This window comes from Lampetra fluviatilis, chromosome 4 (assembly GCF_964198595.1).
Source record: "Lampetra fluviatilis chromosome 4, kcLamFluv1.1, whole genome shotgun sequence".
Classification (NCBI taxonomy): Eukaryota; Metazoa; Chordata; class Hyperoartia; order Petromyzontiformes; family Petromyzontidae; genus Lampetra; species Lampetra fluviatilis.
The window spans coordinates 20781016-20796815 of record NC_136278.1 but is presented as its reverse complement, the minus strand read 5'-3'; the positions used below and the strand labels follow the sequence as shown (position 1 = coordinate 20796815).

The 15800-nt window shown below is 47.5% G+C and overlaps 1 protein-coding gene and 1 long non-coding RNA gene across 2 annotated transcripts in view; one reads left to right on the top strand and one right to left on the bottom strand.

The window, feature by feature from the left end:
• The window catches only part of LOC144931648 (uncharacterized), a 106358-nt gene that overhangs the window by 73858 nt on the left and 16700 nt on the right, over positions 1–15800 (bottom strand). The gene's annotated exons all lie outside the window — the stretch shown is intronic.
• The window catches only part of LOC144931324 (MFS-type transporter SLC18B1-like), a 78636-nt gene that overhangs the window by 56514 nt on the left and 6322 nt on the right, over positions 1–15800 (top strand). Inside the window, exon 10 of the mRNA XM_078855125.1 lies at positions 15284–15379. Coding sequence (XP_078711251.1) covers positions 15284–15379 — 96 coding nt within the window. The remainder of the gene's footprint in view (positions 1–15283; positions 15380–15800) is intronic.

Below are 15800 nucleotides of genomic sequence, written 5' to 3'. Positions count from 1 at the left end.
TGTCTCCGTCGGGATTGCGCCACTCCTGGCGGAAGGGCCTCCATGAGAGGGGCTGAGCTCTAGGGAGCCCCTCCAGAGGTTATTTTGAGCGGCGCTGCAGTGGTGAGATATTATCTCCCTCCCCTGGTACGCACCTCCAATTAGCACGGGTGGCTATGTATGGTGCGAAAGAAGTTCAACGTTACATGTGTAGTAAGCGACTTCCGAGACACGTCGGGTAGAAGGCTTGTTATTTATTAAGAGCACACTGGGCGATACGTTATGTAACGCAGCGACACAGGCGATCCTAACACTCACAGCCCCACCGCTGGCATACCACTACGCAGCTGTCTGACTAGTGTAGCGACAGCGGCGGAGAGGGTCTTTGCGCAGATCAGCCACGTGGTCGGAGAACGAATAGATGACGGGCAGCGACATAGCCAGGACTCTAAACAGCCCTGAACCTCTGGTTTGGTCCTCCTTATATCTGCCCCGGCGCGGCCAAGCTCCACCTCTGTCCACGCCCCCTTCCAGAACCCTCGAGCCAGTTCCCGGAGCTTCTCGACTGACTCTGCCTTTCACCTTTAGCCCAGATACGCCCCCTTATAATAAGGCATTGCATAATGCACCCATAACCGCAATTGCCACTCCAGGCCGAGAGGTGTCACCCTGTCAATACACATGTATAGTGTCAGTGATTAGGAGACAAGGGTTTCCAGGAGGCACCTTTATTGAACAAGTTCACACTTCACAGGTTCTTCTCTGCACTCTCCATAGTCGTCTAGCCGAGGCTAAACACAACCCTAACCGCGTAACACTGATGGAGCTGACTGAGACAGCAAACAATTTTCTGGCCGCGCAATATCTAGCGAAGGCGGCAGCGACAAAGGCGGCAAGATGACAGCGATGACGAGACGAGTCCACTCCCAGAACCGGCAGCCCCGACTGCCGCTCTCGGCTCCTTTTATGCTACCAGTGCAGCCTGGCTCCGCCCTGGCCACGCCTCCCTTCTCGAACCCGGTAGCAGGTTCCAGGGGCCTCCAGATGGGGTCCTCTGTGACCTTTACCCCAGTTCTTCTACTCTGCCAACACCTCACCGGCGTGTGTACTCTCCGTCCACCACAGTTGCCGCTGCTGTCCACCAGCCGGCTCTATTAGTCTACACATGGATACAGGAGGTCGTGGGTTCGATCCCGACCCTGACGCCTGCTGTATATGTGGAGTTTGCGTGTCTCTCTCCCCGTTGTTGCGTCGGGTCTTCCGGTTTTCCCCTCCACATTTAGAATCAACATCAAATGTTTTAGAGTATGTGGCTGCTCCAAATTTCCACTTGACAAGCCACTTCGTTGAGCTATCATTTGTGATGGCCAGGTCGCTTCTGAAAAAAGGAGCTATAGAGCTCAGTGGGTCTTACCTGGTAAAATAAAAAATAGTTTTAAAAAATAGTTTAGATTAACCGACTCTTCCACGCTGGCCAGACATCTCGGAAGAGCTGGAAGCACCCACACCTTGGGATATAAATCTTGAAATCAAAACGTCTCTCCGCTGCTCACACACACTCTGGGTCCAGCGCTCACTTCTGTCATGCGTACGTACGATTGTATGTTGAACTTATTTCACACCGTACGTAGCCAACTGCAGGCACGTTAGTGGGCGTGGCGTTTCAATATATGCAAGAATGGAGACAGATGGCGTGTGTGGTCAGGGCTATGCATATACATATGTTGGCCCTGAACCAGCGGTGAAAATTCCAGATTTTCTTCAGCAGGGCTCCGGCCTCCCATAGGAGAGCACCCCCGTTGACTCTCCAGAGAGTCGGTCCACGTGAGGACCGTCGGCCGAACAGACCCCTGGCTGCTGTGTCACGCGGTCACACGCGGTCACGCGCGGTGTGGGTGGATGGGCGGGCGGGCGGGCGTCCACACATCGACTCGCTCTTGCCGACCGCCTCTCGGTACACGCTCACGAACGATAACCAACCGGCCTGACATGGCGTAGCGAGCGGCATATACCGTTTGTTTACAGGTTAATTATATTGAATGCTTTTGCGAACCATTCGGCGTAGACTGTGTGTGTGAGTGCTTGGGTCAAATTTGCGGTTATGTTATTTGAATACCTGATTGCTATAGCTTAGCGAACTCCCTTCCCTGTACTTGATTGCTTGCACTCATTATAAATGCGTTTGAATGATGGTTTCTGCCTCTGACAGCGTGACCAACAGGAGCCCACGGAGAGCTCAAGCGTTTCTGTGAGAAATTATTAATTACTAGTTGTTCAGGGGCATCTGCTGCGCCACCCACAAAAGCATTTCCGGCCTTCGGCCAGGAAAAGTCACAACATTTGCACACGAACGACGCATTCACGCAAGCTCCAGATGCTCCATTTAGAAGTTTTATCTTATATTATTACATTATTCATCATAGAAAGTTAAAGTTGTGCGCTTACCAACGTAATGGGCCCGTGCGCCTCCGTCGTTCAAACCTACGCGCCGCCTGCATGAAAACGACGGGGAGTGCAGCGTTCATCACAGATAAAGTTAGGCGTTTATAAATGTAGATTTAAAATAAATAAATAGTTAACTTGATAAACTTGACCAGTTGCCCGATATGTCCAGTCACCCATCGTCAGCAGTATTTCAGAAGTATTCTGTTGTGTTTATATCAACTTGTTCTCAACCAGAATGAAGGGTGATTTAAAACTAAATTTGTAGAAGACACTGGATTGAACCTCTCAGATGAATGATCGCCTCTGTCATCTCAGCATTATGAGCCAGCCCAGCAACAATCCTACAGTATGGATAATTTAAAATAAGTTTTCCCCTTTCTGGCAATAAAACCGGTGTTAAGATCTTGACTTAAAGCTTTCGTGACTGCAGGAATTCATATTCTTTGGGTCTTTCGGTAAAGTCACGTAGATAGGTTCAAAAAATTATAAAATAAACAAAAAAACTACGACGTTTCGATCGCAACAGAAGCGATCGTCATCACCCAAAGAATAGGTATTGGGATGTTCAAACACCATCTTCACCACAAGTACTCTGCTTGGTTAATGCAGTAAACTTGATTCCTTGCAAAAGGTTTCTATTTGGTGTTCGAACATCTTAAGACCTGTTTTATGGCCAGAAAGGGAAAAACCTATTTTTATTTTTTCCTACTTTGATACTGGGAAAAAGGTCCCAACAATCCTCCAATAAATCCAATCGCGGGTGCATTTGCTATTCGAGCCGTTCTTATCGTGCAAGGCTGTCACGGAAGATTACTGTCGCTGTCTATTCTGCAGTCGTTTCACACAAGGGGTGATGTTGCTACGCGGCTCTACCCAATTGAGTAATTTGCCAGTGATTTTTTTCAAATTTGGCAAATCTGGGCCGTGACGCGAGCACAAAATGCCTCCTCTTTTTTTCAGATAACAACACTATGGGATCTTTAAAGTCCACCGTTCAGCAGATGGCGTGTAGCATTTTTTTGGTTGATATAGGCGTCGTATTCATTAGGGCGGATGCTGGGGCCGAACCACGAACCTCTGCAACAACCAGCAAATGCACTCTCTCCGGCCATGTCACTCTAAAACTAAACTTTTTATTTTACCAGGTAAGGCCCACTGAACTCTTTTTCAGAAGCAACCGGGCCACAAATGGTAGATAAAATAAGTAGGTTATCATAGCAGTCAAATATTCTAAGCGCATGTTTCTAAATGTGGAGGGGAAAAATGGAGGACCACGGGGAGAACGTGCAAACTCCAAATATACAGGGTCGAGATCGGAACCCACAACTTCCTGTGTACCAGGCGAGATAGTTAACATCTCGCCACCGCGGCGCCCCCCTCACTGCCCCCAGCAGGAATGAAAAAGCCAGCTGAGGCAGTGCATTGAACGAGCCTCCATTATGCGAGAGAATTTGTACGATATGTGCACACGACACACAAAACACTCACGAATGGACACAAAAAGTTAGGCGCGCACTTACGCCCACACACTCATGTTCGAACACGCGCGCTCATCACGCCGATAGGCAGCACCATCAGCGCTTCCATTTTATAAAAAACAATTTAAGTCTTCAAACAAAAGTTTTTGGTAGCCGTTGCCAAAAACGTATCAGATCTGGACTATGGTATCTGTAACGTGCGGGGTGCGTTTCACGACAGCGATGGGTTTCAGGCGTTTTTGCAGTTTTCGTTAGAAACAAGCGAAGTGTCCTCGGATGAAGGAAATTGTCCTCTGGCAGAAGCACAGGCGAATGTGATAATAATTCGCGGACTTCGCACGAAGTAGCATAACATTCCCTCTGGGCTCTGTGGAGAACACGGAGGAGGAGAGGTGAGCAGGGGTCCCGGGTATACCCAGAGGAATCGACACGCGGCAGAGGAGATGTTTTGCCGAATCAAGGATGCTCAAACTCACATGCTCACCGTTACTCAAAAATTATTTCCCCCCTTTCCTCAACGACGCTCGCACGCCGGTGCAGGGTGCCGCGCGTCCAGCGGCACGTAACCGCAAGTCCACAGCGCGTGCATACTTCAACGTTACGCATCTGCCCAGGCTTCAATTTGTGCCCAGTCGTAGCCGTGGGAGCACAGGTGGGCAGGAGGGCAGCTGCTTCTCCCCCCACCCCCATCGCTCCGGTTCTCCCCACAACTTTTTGGACAGGGACTCAAGCTATGTGCCAGGCTTCGTAGGCCCCCTTGCCTACTCAACATGGTTTCTCACAGACACTTGCTCCTTGGTATTCCAAATCGTTGCCATAGTCACCTATTCAGCAATCCTCATTATGATCATCATCATAGCCGTCAGACAACGGATCACAATCGTCACGAGAGATCTGGGTTCCTGAACTGGCGGACCGCGAGCCACCCATGGCAAAGGCTCTTGAAGTGGCCCCTAGAGGTGTGGTCTTGCCTAGTTTATAGGCCTTGCCTGTGACTTTGGAGTTTGCTTGTTCTCCCCATGGTGGCGTAGATTTTCTCCGGGTCCTCCGGTGTTTCCCCTCTATATTTAGATTCAAACATGGGTTTAGAGTCTTTGGCTGGTAGAAATATCCACGTGATAAGCCACTTCGTTGAGCTGTCATTTGTGGCCAGGTCACTTCTGTAAAAGATCGAAATAGCTCAGTAAGCCTTACCTGGTAAAATGAAAATAGTCAACAGTAAAAAAGATGTCTTTCTGAGGTGTAAAGAGATACAGATAAGTGAGATTAAAGGGAGATAAACAAGAGGCAGAGATGAAGAGAGCTTTAGACAGAAGATAAAGATTGGCGAGAAGAGAGCGAGATAAACCAGATAGATGTGAAACCTGGAGCATGTGACGTCAGAGCACATGGCGCTGCGTGGCTGCCAGTAAGCACCAGTTTCATTACATCTCCCAACGGAGAATATACGTAAAGAATCTTACACTAGATCATCATAATGCACGAACATCATTTTAAAAGTGCCTTTCACACGTTATATTGCATATTACACGCACACAGCTAATGCAAATGTCTCGACAATTCTAGCTTGAAGGCTGAAATCGTGTTTAAAAAATATATATATATATTTATAATTTCCAATGGGAGAGAATTATTCAAATGCACAAAAAAATGAGGAATGGTCCAGGATGCTTGTGAAACGGTCTTGAGACCTGGTAAGGGCTCTTGTTAAGGAATAAACAGTTGTCAAAGAGCTTTCTAGTAAAGGGATAACCGTCACACCAGTGACGATTATTTGAACAATTTTTACATAGGGGGTGAGCCATATGCGTGCTGTAAGATATGCATGGAGTAAATTGGTGTGTGTTTGGTTGCATAGTATCTGGGGCAGTGCCGGATTATCCTAGTAGCAAAAGTTGAATATGCTACGGGCCCCGCGCTAAATGCTTTCAAGCGATAAATTCCGGTTCAGTGATTCTGCGCTTGCTCTATTACTATAGTGCAATACTGCCTTGAACTTTTATGAACGACTGGGTGTTTAAGGTTAGCGATTTGTCGTATTATCTGGCTGTATAGCAAATGAAAAAATACAATTACTTTCTTATGCAAGTTAAACATCTGTGTTTTAATATTAGTGTTATTTATTTATTTAGGGCCCCTTTATAACATATGCTACAGGCCCCGCACTAGCTTAATCTGGCACTGATCTGGAGTGGTGGTGTAGTGGTTAGCGCGCTGCACTACCAACCCAGCGACCTGAGTTCGCTCACGACCAAAACCAGTGGCGAATATCTGTACCGGTCCTTGGCATCCCCGAGGTCGACTCAGCCTCAAATGAGTGGGGTGTGTAAACATCGCCACTGGGGAGTAAAACGTGGCTGGGCATGGTGCTGGTCACCGACCCCCTCGTGTGCCGTGTCGGCCTTCAAAGGTGCTCGCTAAGAGCACTTTCCCCAACAGTTTGGGAAGGCTACACGGGGGATCTTGGTGTTTGTGTGAAGAGAACCGCGCTGTTGACTGTGAGCCAGCGCCGTCGTCTCGCATGCCGCGTCAATGTTTGTGGGGGCCACGGTGGCAAGATGTGAACTACCTCGCCTGGTATGCATGAGATCGTAGATCTCTACCTTGACGCCTGCTGTATATGTGTAGTTTGCATGATCTCCCCGTGGTCGCGTACATTTTTCTCCACATTTAGAATCAACATGCGTTTAGAGTATTTGGCTGCTAAACGAAGGAACAACGTGAACATTTCATCGGCATGGCTGTCGCCTGCACAGACTGGGGATTCTCGCCACGCCGTGGCCCCATTCGTGGGGGTGCTGTTTTAAATTGTTCATCCTTCTTGGTTCCACTCGATGCTATCCACACTCCGGTCCGTTATTTCGCCTTTAAATCAATCGGCGGTCTTATGAGGTTGCAGCGGCCCTGCTGAGGGCGTTTCACGCTGTGAGCGTGGAACGCGAGCGAGCTCTCACGGTGACCTCCCGAGGTCACAAACATTCCCGGCGCCGCATGATTTCGCCGTCGATTTCTACTTCGCTGCCCACAGCGCTGTCATCAAAACGTGAGCCGTGCGTCTGCCCCAATGCGAGCCGCGCACACACCATGCGCGCACCCATGCGCGCACATCATGCGCGCACACACCATGCACACACGCCATGCGGTAATTTGGGGGTCTTGCTAGTGGGTCATGCAGGGATCACTTTATACCATGAGACTTGCACCGGCAGGCACAAATATAAAAAAATAATCACGCTTCATCACCCCTGTGTAGTTATCAATCAATGTTAGCCATGGGCAAGAATCAAACTCGGATGGCTGGGTTCATAACGCAATGATAAAACAATGGTGCCATGGTTAGTCCACTGCACTATGAACCTGGCAGTAACGTGCGGTGAGGTCAATGGTTGGGGAGGCACTGGCTAGTATCAGAGCCAGATTTACACACATATGAACCCAATAGAGGTAGCTTAAATTCACCATTCAATTGGCAGGTTGCACAATGACTATTGGTTAGGCGGCCGTATGTTTCATATTTCATATGAAACATAACACACGCATACAGGTAAGTCACGTATTCGATTCACGTTTTATAGGCGAATGCAGTTCCACTATTCATACTCATTCAACGCAAATGAAAATATATATTGCATGGTCTTACCTTTACAGTACTTGTAAATGAAGTCCATTCGCCTATCCTTCTGGACAAATATGTCAGTGACTTTGTTGTAGAAGTCCTCTTTATTCTCTTTTAGTTTTAAAAGTCTCTCCGTCTGAATAGAGATGATTGCCAGGGATGAAAGTCGTCCTTGGTCAGTCCGATTCCGACTATGTTTTGAGTCGTTTCAAAGCAGAGAACGACCTTTAAACGGACGCTGTTGTGGCTGATATAGTGAGCACCAGCTGGAGTAACTTTGTCGCCTCGGGAACCGTCTGCATCAGATCATTCTGGGCCAAAAAGCTGAGGAGTTGTCCGGGTGATTTGTATTCATTCCTCACCATTTGTGAAGTATACAATCCGATGAGGTCAGCCTTTAGTCTAACAAAGTCAAAGTACTTTGCATATTTCCATAGGCTCTACAGTTTGGTGTCATCGAAATGTTGGGACATTTAATAAAATTTCGTGCAATCAACCAAACCAAGGAAAGTTAGCTCACCAAAATGATCAAACCTAGCTTTCATTTGAACACTGATATTGTCCAGAATGTTATAAAACATTATTTTCCTCTCATCTCTGATCGGCTGTTTACTTTGGGAATTGTCTGTAAGGCCAAGTGTGACGCATTTCTGCTCGAATCGATCATAGAAACTGTCAAACTCTTGTCTCTAGCATTCCACAACTCCCATCGTGTCGCGGATTCGTGCACAGCAGAATCCAATGTCCATTACTTTATTCTGCAGCACACGAAAGAGTGCATCGGTTTCATTGAAAATGCCCTCATGCCATGATTAAGAAGCAGGTTGATGCTTTTGACAGCCAGAGATCATATCCGGCGGCCATCATCAGGGTGTCATTGTCCCAACCATCAGGATTTTCGTTCATAATTTGGAACGCAGGACGCAGATCAGATTGGTACATGCTGATCGTCTGAACTAGTCTAGAATTTGAGTTCCATCTCGTGGGCACTGTTCTTGGTAAACGTCGCTTCACAACATCGTCCAGTAGGTGGGTGCGCTTGGTCGACTTATTGAAAAACGTCGCAAGTCCCTCAACTGTTTAAAACAAAGTTTTACACTCAGGCATACATTTTGCTGAATGCGAGAGCACCAGGTTCAATTTGTGTGCATAACAATGGGTAAACGTGGCTTCAGGTACCTTTTCTTTAATCTTGGCCTGCACCCCATTAAGATCTGATGCCATCACAGAGGCTCCACCATAAGTCTGAGCTCGCAGCTTTTCAACGCAATTGTATTTCCCCAACACTCCCAGAACATAATCAGCAATAGCTGGTGCTTGTCTGTCATCACTGACATAATCAAATCCTAAGAACGCCTCCCTCACCTCACAAGTCACCTCACTTTTAGCCACATAACGCAAAATTACAGAGACCTGGGCTTTGTTCGTGACAGCCGTTGGTTGTCTCGTCTACTTCGACTGCAACAAATGGGGCTGCATTAGTCTCCTCTTTGATATAAATTCTAATTACATCACCGACTGCTTCGATTGAATCGTTCTGTATTCTGTTTGATAAGCCAGAAAACACAGTGGATGTCTCCAAATGTCTAGCTAACGTTTCATCTTTCTCAGCAAAAGCCGGTAATAGCTCCACATCGTTGCCACGATGAGAAGAGCTTGCACTCTCATCGTTACCACGAAATGCTAATTCCTGTTTGGCTAGGGAGCAGGTCGCATTAATAAGGTCTTTTAAAAATCTCACGCTTTTCCTTTACCTTAGCATTGTGGATGCTGTTATTTCATCTCCGCTGTTCATTCAAAGCCAAGTCTATCCTTGAAGCTCCAAAAGTTTTTAAAGCAATTTGGCTTTGAATGTGAGTTGTCGATTTTTCACGTTTGTTGAGGCTCCTTGGTATATAAGTCACAGAATCCCGCGTTAGTCCAAACGGTGTCGGTAGTGGAGAACAGAAGGCAGGGAAAGCAGTAAAGGCGATTCTTTGTAGCACAGCCACACAGCCAGTCGCTTCGTTGGTACCACTCCATTTGAAACGACCGTGTTATTTTTTGTCCCTTTGTTTTAAGTAGGTACTTAAGCTCATGCATTGGTCTTCCATTGTTTATCACTCCCTGTTTTGATTTGAAAGTCCAATTTTGAGAAATTTTTAAGGTTAGATATAACGTTTTCCATTATTGCAGCCGCTGGAATTTTTTTGTTAGAGCTGGCTAACGTGGAGGGAGAGCGAGCGTCAATTACGTGGGCTCAAGACACGCCCCCCTCAGTGAGGCAGATGTGATAGCTGCCTCACTGAGGGGGGCGTGTCCTCACTGAGGGGGCGTGTCCTCACTGAGGGAGGCGTGTCTTCACTGAGGGGGCGCGTCTTCACTGAGGGGGCGTGTCCTCACTGCGGGGGGCGTGTCCTCACTGATGGAGGCGTGTCTTCACTGAGGGGGGCGTGTCCTCACTGAGAGGGGCGTGTCCTCACTGAGAGGGGCGTGTCCTCACTGAGAGGGGCGTGTCCTCACTGAGGGGGCGTGTCCTCACTGAGGGGGGCGTGTCTTCACTGAGGGGGCGTGTCCTCACTGAGGGGGGCGTGTCTTCGCTGAGAGAGGCGTGTCTGACACGCCGCCCTCAGTGAGGCAGATGTGATAGCTGCCTCCCCTCGAGCTTTTTCATTGCAATTTATGACGAGACCAGCGAGCCTAAATATCTTTATACACATACGTGAAATAATATACCTGAACTATGGAAGGCGAGGACATGTAATGAAGGGGTCTACAAACATTCCATTGGTGATATACTGAGATAGTAACAGGCACGCGCTTATTGCCCGTGCTCCATACGGTTACTGAGGGGTTGAGCAATCAGAGGGGAGGCTGGGCGCGTCGCTGCCTCACCTCTCGTCTCTCCCTGTATTTGTAGCGAAGCTCCGCAAATTTGGCGATTTTGACTAGAAAAAAATATTGGAATCATATATAAATGATATTTATTTTATTATTTACTTTTCGTAACAGCTACTTTCATTGGAGTATGACAGGTGAGGCTCTGCCTCCCCTGCCTCCCCTGACCACACGTCCCTAGAACCTGGCATACCTGAGTTTAATTCCCGGCCGCAGCTGACGTCAATGGCAAATGATACCTGAACTGGTCCTGGGCAACCCCTTCACTAAGCGGTAAAGTATGGTCAAGCAACCTCCATTCCTGACAGTGTGGGGAGGCTTCCATCCAGCAGTGGATTGATAAAAGGCTGTAAATAATGATAATTATCAATCTCCCACACCGGCACATATTTATGTACATATGTACGTTGAACTTATTTCGCACCGTACACAAACAACCGTGTTAATCGGAGGTGCGAAATAATATAAATGAAATATTGTTACATTAACGTAAGGCGACATGAATCAAACTGAGTGTCCCTGTCGAGCAGCAGCTATGACGCAGCAGCTGTGAGTGTTCTGGGATTAATGCGTCTGTCAGGAAAGCGAGGCAGCACTTGTGAGATTTAGAGTTCAAGGCTGCAGTTCAGAGACATTGAAAGACAAGCTTTCCCTCTTGGGTTTAACACCTGCTGGCTCTCCCACGCATCTGGTTTCATGATCTCTGTGTGTGTGGTCATTGGCTTCCAATCCAGTCACAGATGCTGCCCAATATGTACCTGCGTTGACTGGGCCATGGGGAAAAAATATATTGGTGGTTGGAATCAACAGCTTGGCCGTCAATATTGAAGTCTTTGATCGCTCGACCGATTATACATTTTGTCACTCGATTGTTTAGATAACCTGTATGTGCGTGTTGAGCTCCTTTTGCACTATACGTCGCCAACCGTGCCAATCGGACAATAGTTGGGAAAGAAAAAGTATCATCAACGGTGTTTGCAAGTGTGTCGCTGGTTGGGAGGTGATTGACAGGTCTCATCGGGGTGGCCACCAATTTTTAAATGGACCCCAAGTAATCGGGCACAAAAATTAGTAGCCAAAATCATTCTTAGTCTAGTTATTAAATTAAAATTTAATTTTGATTCGTCGTGGTTCCAGTTATAATGGCTTTGGCCAGGTTAGGGCCCTTTTGAAAGTGTCGTATTCTGTTATGAAAATAGGTCACCCTCCACATGTCACCCATAACACAGCTACACAGACACCTGTTTGAAACATCTCTGCACTTTGTCAGCCCAAGCTTGTTTCGGCTTCTTTTGCACATATGACTGAAACACTTGAAAAAATGTAAGGGTGAAATTCGAACATGTTTACAGTCATATGCCCATCCAACATGAAATGATCCTGCAACAAACTGATTTGACTCCATGCTGTTTTGAAAAGCTGTCTAGCTGGAACTGTACTGCAGGATGCACATCTCACGATCATAAGCTTGAATTTAATAGTGGTATTTATTTGTCTATCTAGGAAAGCCTCACCGAAGACTCTTTGTTCAGGAAAATTTTGGAAAATATATCTTCTGTCACAGAAATGTTCATGTTACAAAAAATGTCTTATGTCACAGAAAATTTTTTATATCACAGAAAATCCCTCATTTTACAAGTGGAAATATACCAGAGAGTATCCAGAGAAAGCTCACGCAAAAGCCACTCCAGGACTATTTTTCACATATTTATACAGGAGCATCGTTGCTAATGTCATCGTGGCGTTCCCAATTGCTGGCCACAATCACGCACCTCTGTGATAATTACATCATGCTGGGAGTCATTCTAACGACTTTTCTTGCCCACTGTGACTGTAATCTTAACCCTGACCCCAGCCGTGACCCCGGCCCTTAGCCGCAATGGCGTCGCGAATGACGCCCGCGGGCAGCGGCTGCTCGTGGTGTCCCCGATGTGCGGTCACTCGGGGTGAGCGACCGCGGCTTTTTTGCTCGTTTGTAAGCGGTGGCGGTGTTGGTGGGGTTTTATTTTTTACATCGGTGAGAGGTGCTTAACTCTCTGGATAGTGGATTGAGCAAACGGAAGCGGTCCTATTTGTGTGTTTAAACGCCAGCGTTTCTGTCGACCCAGATTTTTGGGTGAAAAACGCGTCGCCCATCACCCAACGGTGGAGTAAATTAACGCTCTCCACGGTTTGGGTGAACACATAATGAGCTTGCGACCCCTCCCTCTCCGTCGTCTCCGCCCATGTTTACATAACCACGCCCACTCCTCCACTAGCACCGCCAACCAGATGCTGGCCCCACCTACTCCTCGTAGGTCCCGCCCAATGCACAGATAGCTCCGCCCTTTGCCTTTATCACGAGTGGAGCGTGAAACATCTAAATTTTTGTCAATTACTTTGGGTGACCAGAAACTATTTTGTTGAAACCGAGACTATCCTGGCCACATCAGGACGTTTCGTAGATGAAATAGTAAGCTGTGGATGTTTAACAATAGCATGTGTTGCTTCATATACAGGGTCACTGTGACGTCTTATCACTGATGGAGTTAACCAGCGCTGTATTTAATACCTGTGCGTTGCTGTCAGTTGCTATCTTCTGCTTGGTTTCCTGGTCTGACAATGAGCATCAATACAACTCCGAGCGCACAATGCAACTCCTAGCTGCTGGGAGTGCTTATTGATGCTCACATGCCATAGCAGGAAACCAGGTGGAAGATAGCAACAGACAGCAACGCGCAGGTGTTAAATACATGGCTGGTTAACTCCCGTCAATGAAAGGAGGTCACGGTGACCCTGTGAATGAAGCGATCACGATTCAGCGCGACTGACGGACAGGGGTCGGCACTAATAGGCGGTGGGGGTGGGGGGAAGGACACCAGGGTAAAGTGCCCCTGTTGTAATGGAGATGGATCGAGAGGTCAGTGCTGTCAGAGGCCAGAGGCCCACTGGTGGAGAGAAGAGGAGTAGCTTGCGAGGGCAGTGAGGCTGGAGTACTTTACTCCCAGGGTTGCCACTTGTCCTGATTTGTTTCCTGGAACTTGCCCTCGTTTGCAGGCGGCTGGGGAAATATCTGCAACTCTTAAAAGTTCATTTTTTTGTCAGTTGCGTAAGCCAATTAGCACGGTTGGCTACCTACGCTGACGAAAGAAGTTCAACGTACATGCAGAACAATACGAAAGAATGCTTAGATGTATTTAAATGTGCATTTCTCCTTCACTCACAGTGTCCACCTACAATTCAGCCATCCTTACTTCCGTTTCTCTCTCTCTCTAAAGAAGAAGCAGCATTTCTCAACTGTCTCGGCCTCGCTGTGCGCTGCGTTGCACCACTATCCGAGTAGTTAACCTTGCATTCAATAAACCTTGAGAGCCAGGGTGAACATCCGACTCCAAACGTATTTAATTAATAGAACGAGGTAAAACTGATAGAAAAACACAGCACAAAATACAGCATCTGTTAATACTTGAATGAAGACTGCATCATCATAACATTGTCTTAGATAACATGAAACTCAACAATAGGTCTTGGATGGACCAGGCACCTACATTAGCACTGAATAGCTATACAAGAGAATAAGCTACTGTGTTAAATAAAGACACTTTGTGTAATCACCATACTGCAGCTGAAATGTACAGCGCTGCACATAACACTGAACTGTGGATGAGATACTTCTTCATCCTTGCTCTCTAGATCGCATTAAAGTTACATGGGTACAAGTCTCACTCGACTTATTCAATTACAAGTAACATTCACAATAATGCAAGTGGCAGGCTTCGTTGTTAACTAGGCCTCATATTTTCATAACAATTTAACGACATTATAAAGCTATTTACAGCATTATAACGGCAATGCTAACATAACAGCATTCCCAGTATTATAAGAACATCAACAAACTTACAGACAATGCTTCTTAAAGCCCCACAATGAACAGATGCACGTGTCTTCACTGAGATGCTATTTGTGCCTCCATTTTGTACTCTGTGTAATGGCTGACATCCAGCCTCATGGCTTAGAGGACCTTAAATCGTAACGTCCTGGTCACGTGACCAAACTCAACACCATGCCATGGGGCAGAACACCAACACTTTTAACATATACCACTGCTTTAATCGGGGCTTAATTTCTCAACGACCATTTTCCAGGTTGCAGGTAGACAGGAGTAGGTCGCAAGTTACAAATATAAGCCGCAGCCTTGGCGAGAGGTATTTTACTGGATGTGGTGTGCCTGGGTGTGATCATGTTTCCTGCTAGTCGAACGGTCAGACTCGGCTGAAATGAGGCCCTGGTTATAACAACTCAGAACGCCGTTGTATTTTACGCGCTCAATTAATGCAAATCCTATACTTTTTTTTCTGACACCCCCCCCTACAACTCGCCCTAGAGTCACGCAGATGTGCGCCCTGGTAGAGAGGGCAAAATGGCCAGCCGCGTAAATGTTTTTTTGTTCGTGGTACTTCCACATTCAAAGCGACGCAATGGCATACGGTTGCAGGTACCCTGGGTTGGAAATCTATTCGGTCCTTCTGAAATGTTGACCCGGTTGTGCCACTGACGTCGCGTGTGGCGGCCGCGCTCTCTCTCGTCGTGGGCAATCACACAATCACTCCTGCGGGTGATACTGCAAGGGGAAGTACCGCACCGCCGATCGGCACGGTTGGCTACGTACGGTGCGAAATAAGTTGAACATACAGAACAATACAAAAATGCTCACGTAAAAAAAAACATTTACGTGCATTTTTCCTCCACTCAGTGTTCACTGACAAGTCAGCCATCCTTTCTCCCGTCTCCCTCTCCCTGAAGAAGAGGCAGCATTTTCCAACACATTTGCTTATCACATATATTACTGTTTTACATACAAACTGGTGCGTGTGTGTTGCGTGTGCGCGTGTGTGTGTGTGGCGTGCAGCCAGGTGTGGCTGCTGGTTCTGGTTCTGGTCATCATGGGCATCTGCCTGGGGAGCACCCTGGTCCCGGCTTACTCCATCATCCTGGAATCGGCACAGTTAAGCGCTCCGCTCTCTCGCCTCCCAATCTTGCCACGTCTGCGCCACCCCCTTCCCCCCTCCACAGCGTCTCGGGCTGCGTGGCCTCCCCTGTACCCCCCATCCCACCCCCTTCCATTTGTGAGCGGATCCCCCTCCGTGCCAAGCGAATGGTGCCGGCTGCGTCACGCGGCGTCCGCCCCCGGTGTTCGTTGAACTTACAGTGGGTCACCGTGGCCCGATAGGCGAAGCGACGAGCGACCTCAATGGAACGCGTCTCTCTGCTACGGAGACGGGGAGCTGTTGCCCAAATTGTTGCCTAATGAGGGCAGCAATATTGATGTGTGCGTCATGAGTTTTTTTGTTGTTTGTGTTTCTGCCAATGCCATATAATGAGAAGGCTCGATTAAAACGCAGCTTTCCGAAACACATTCGCATTTA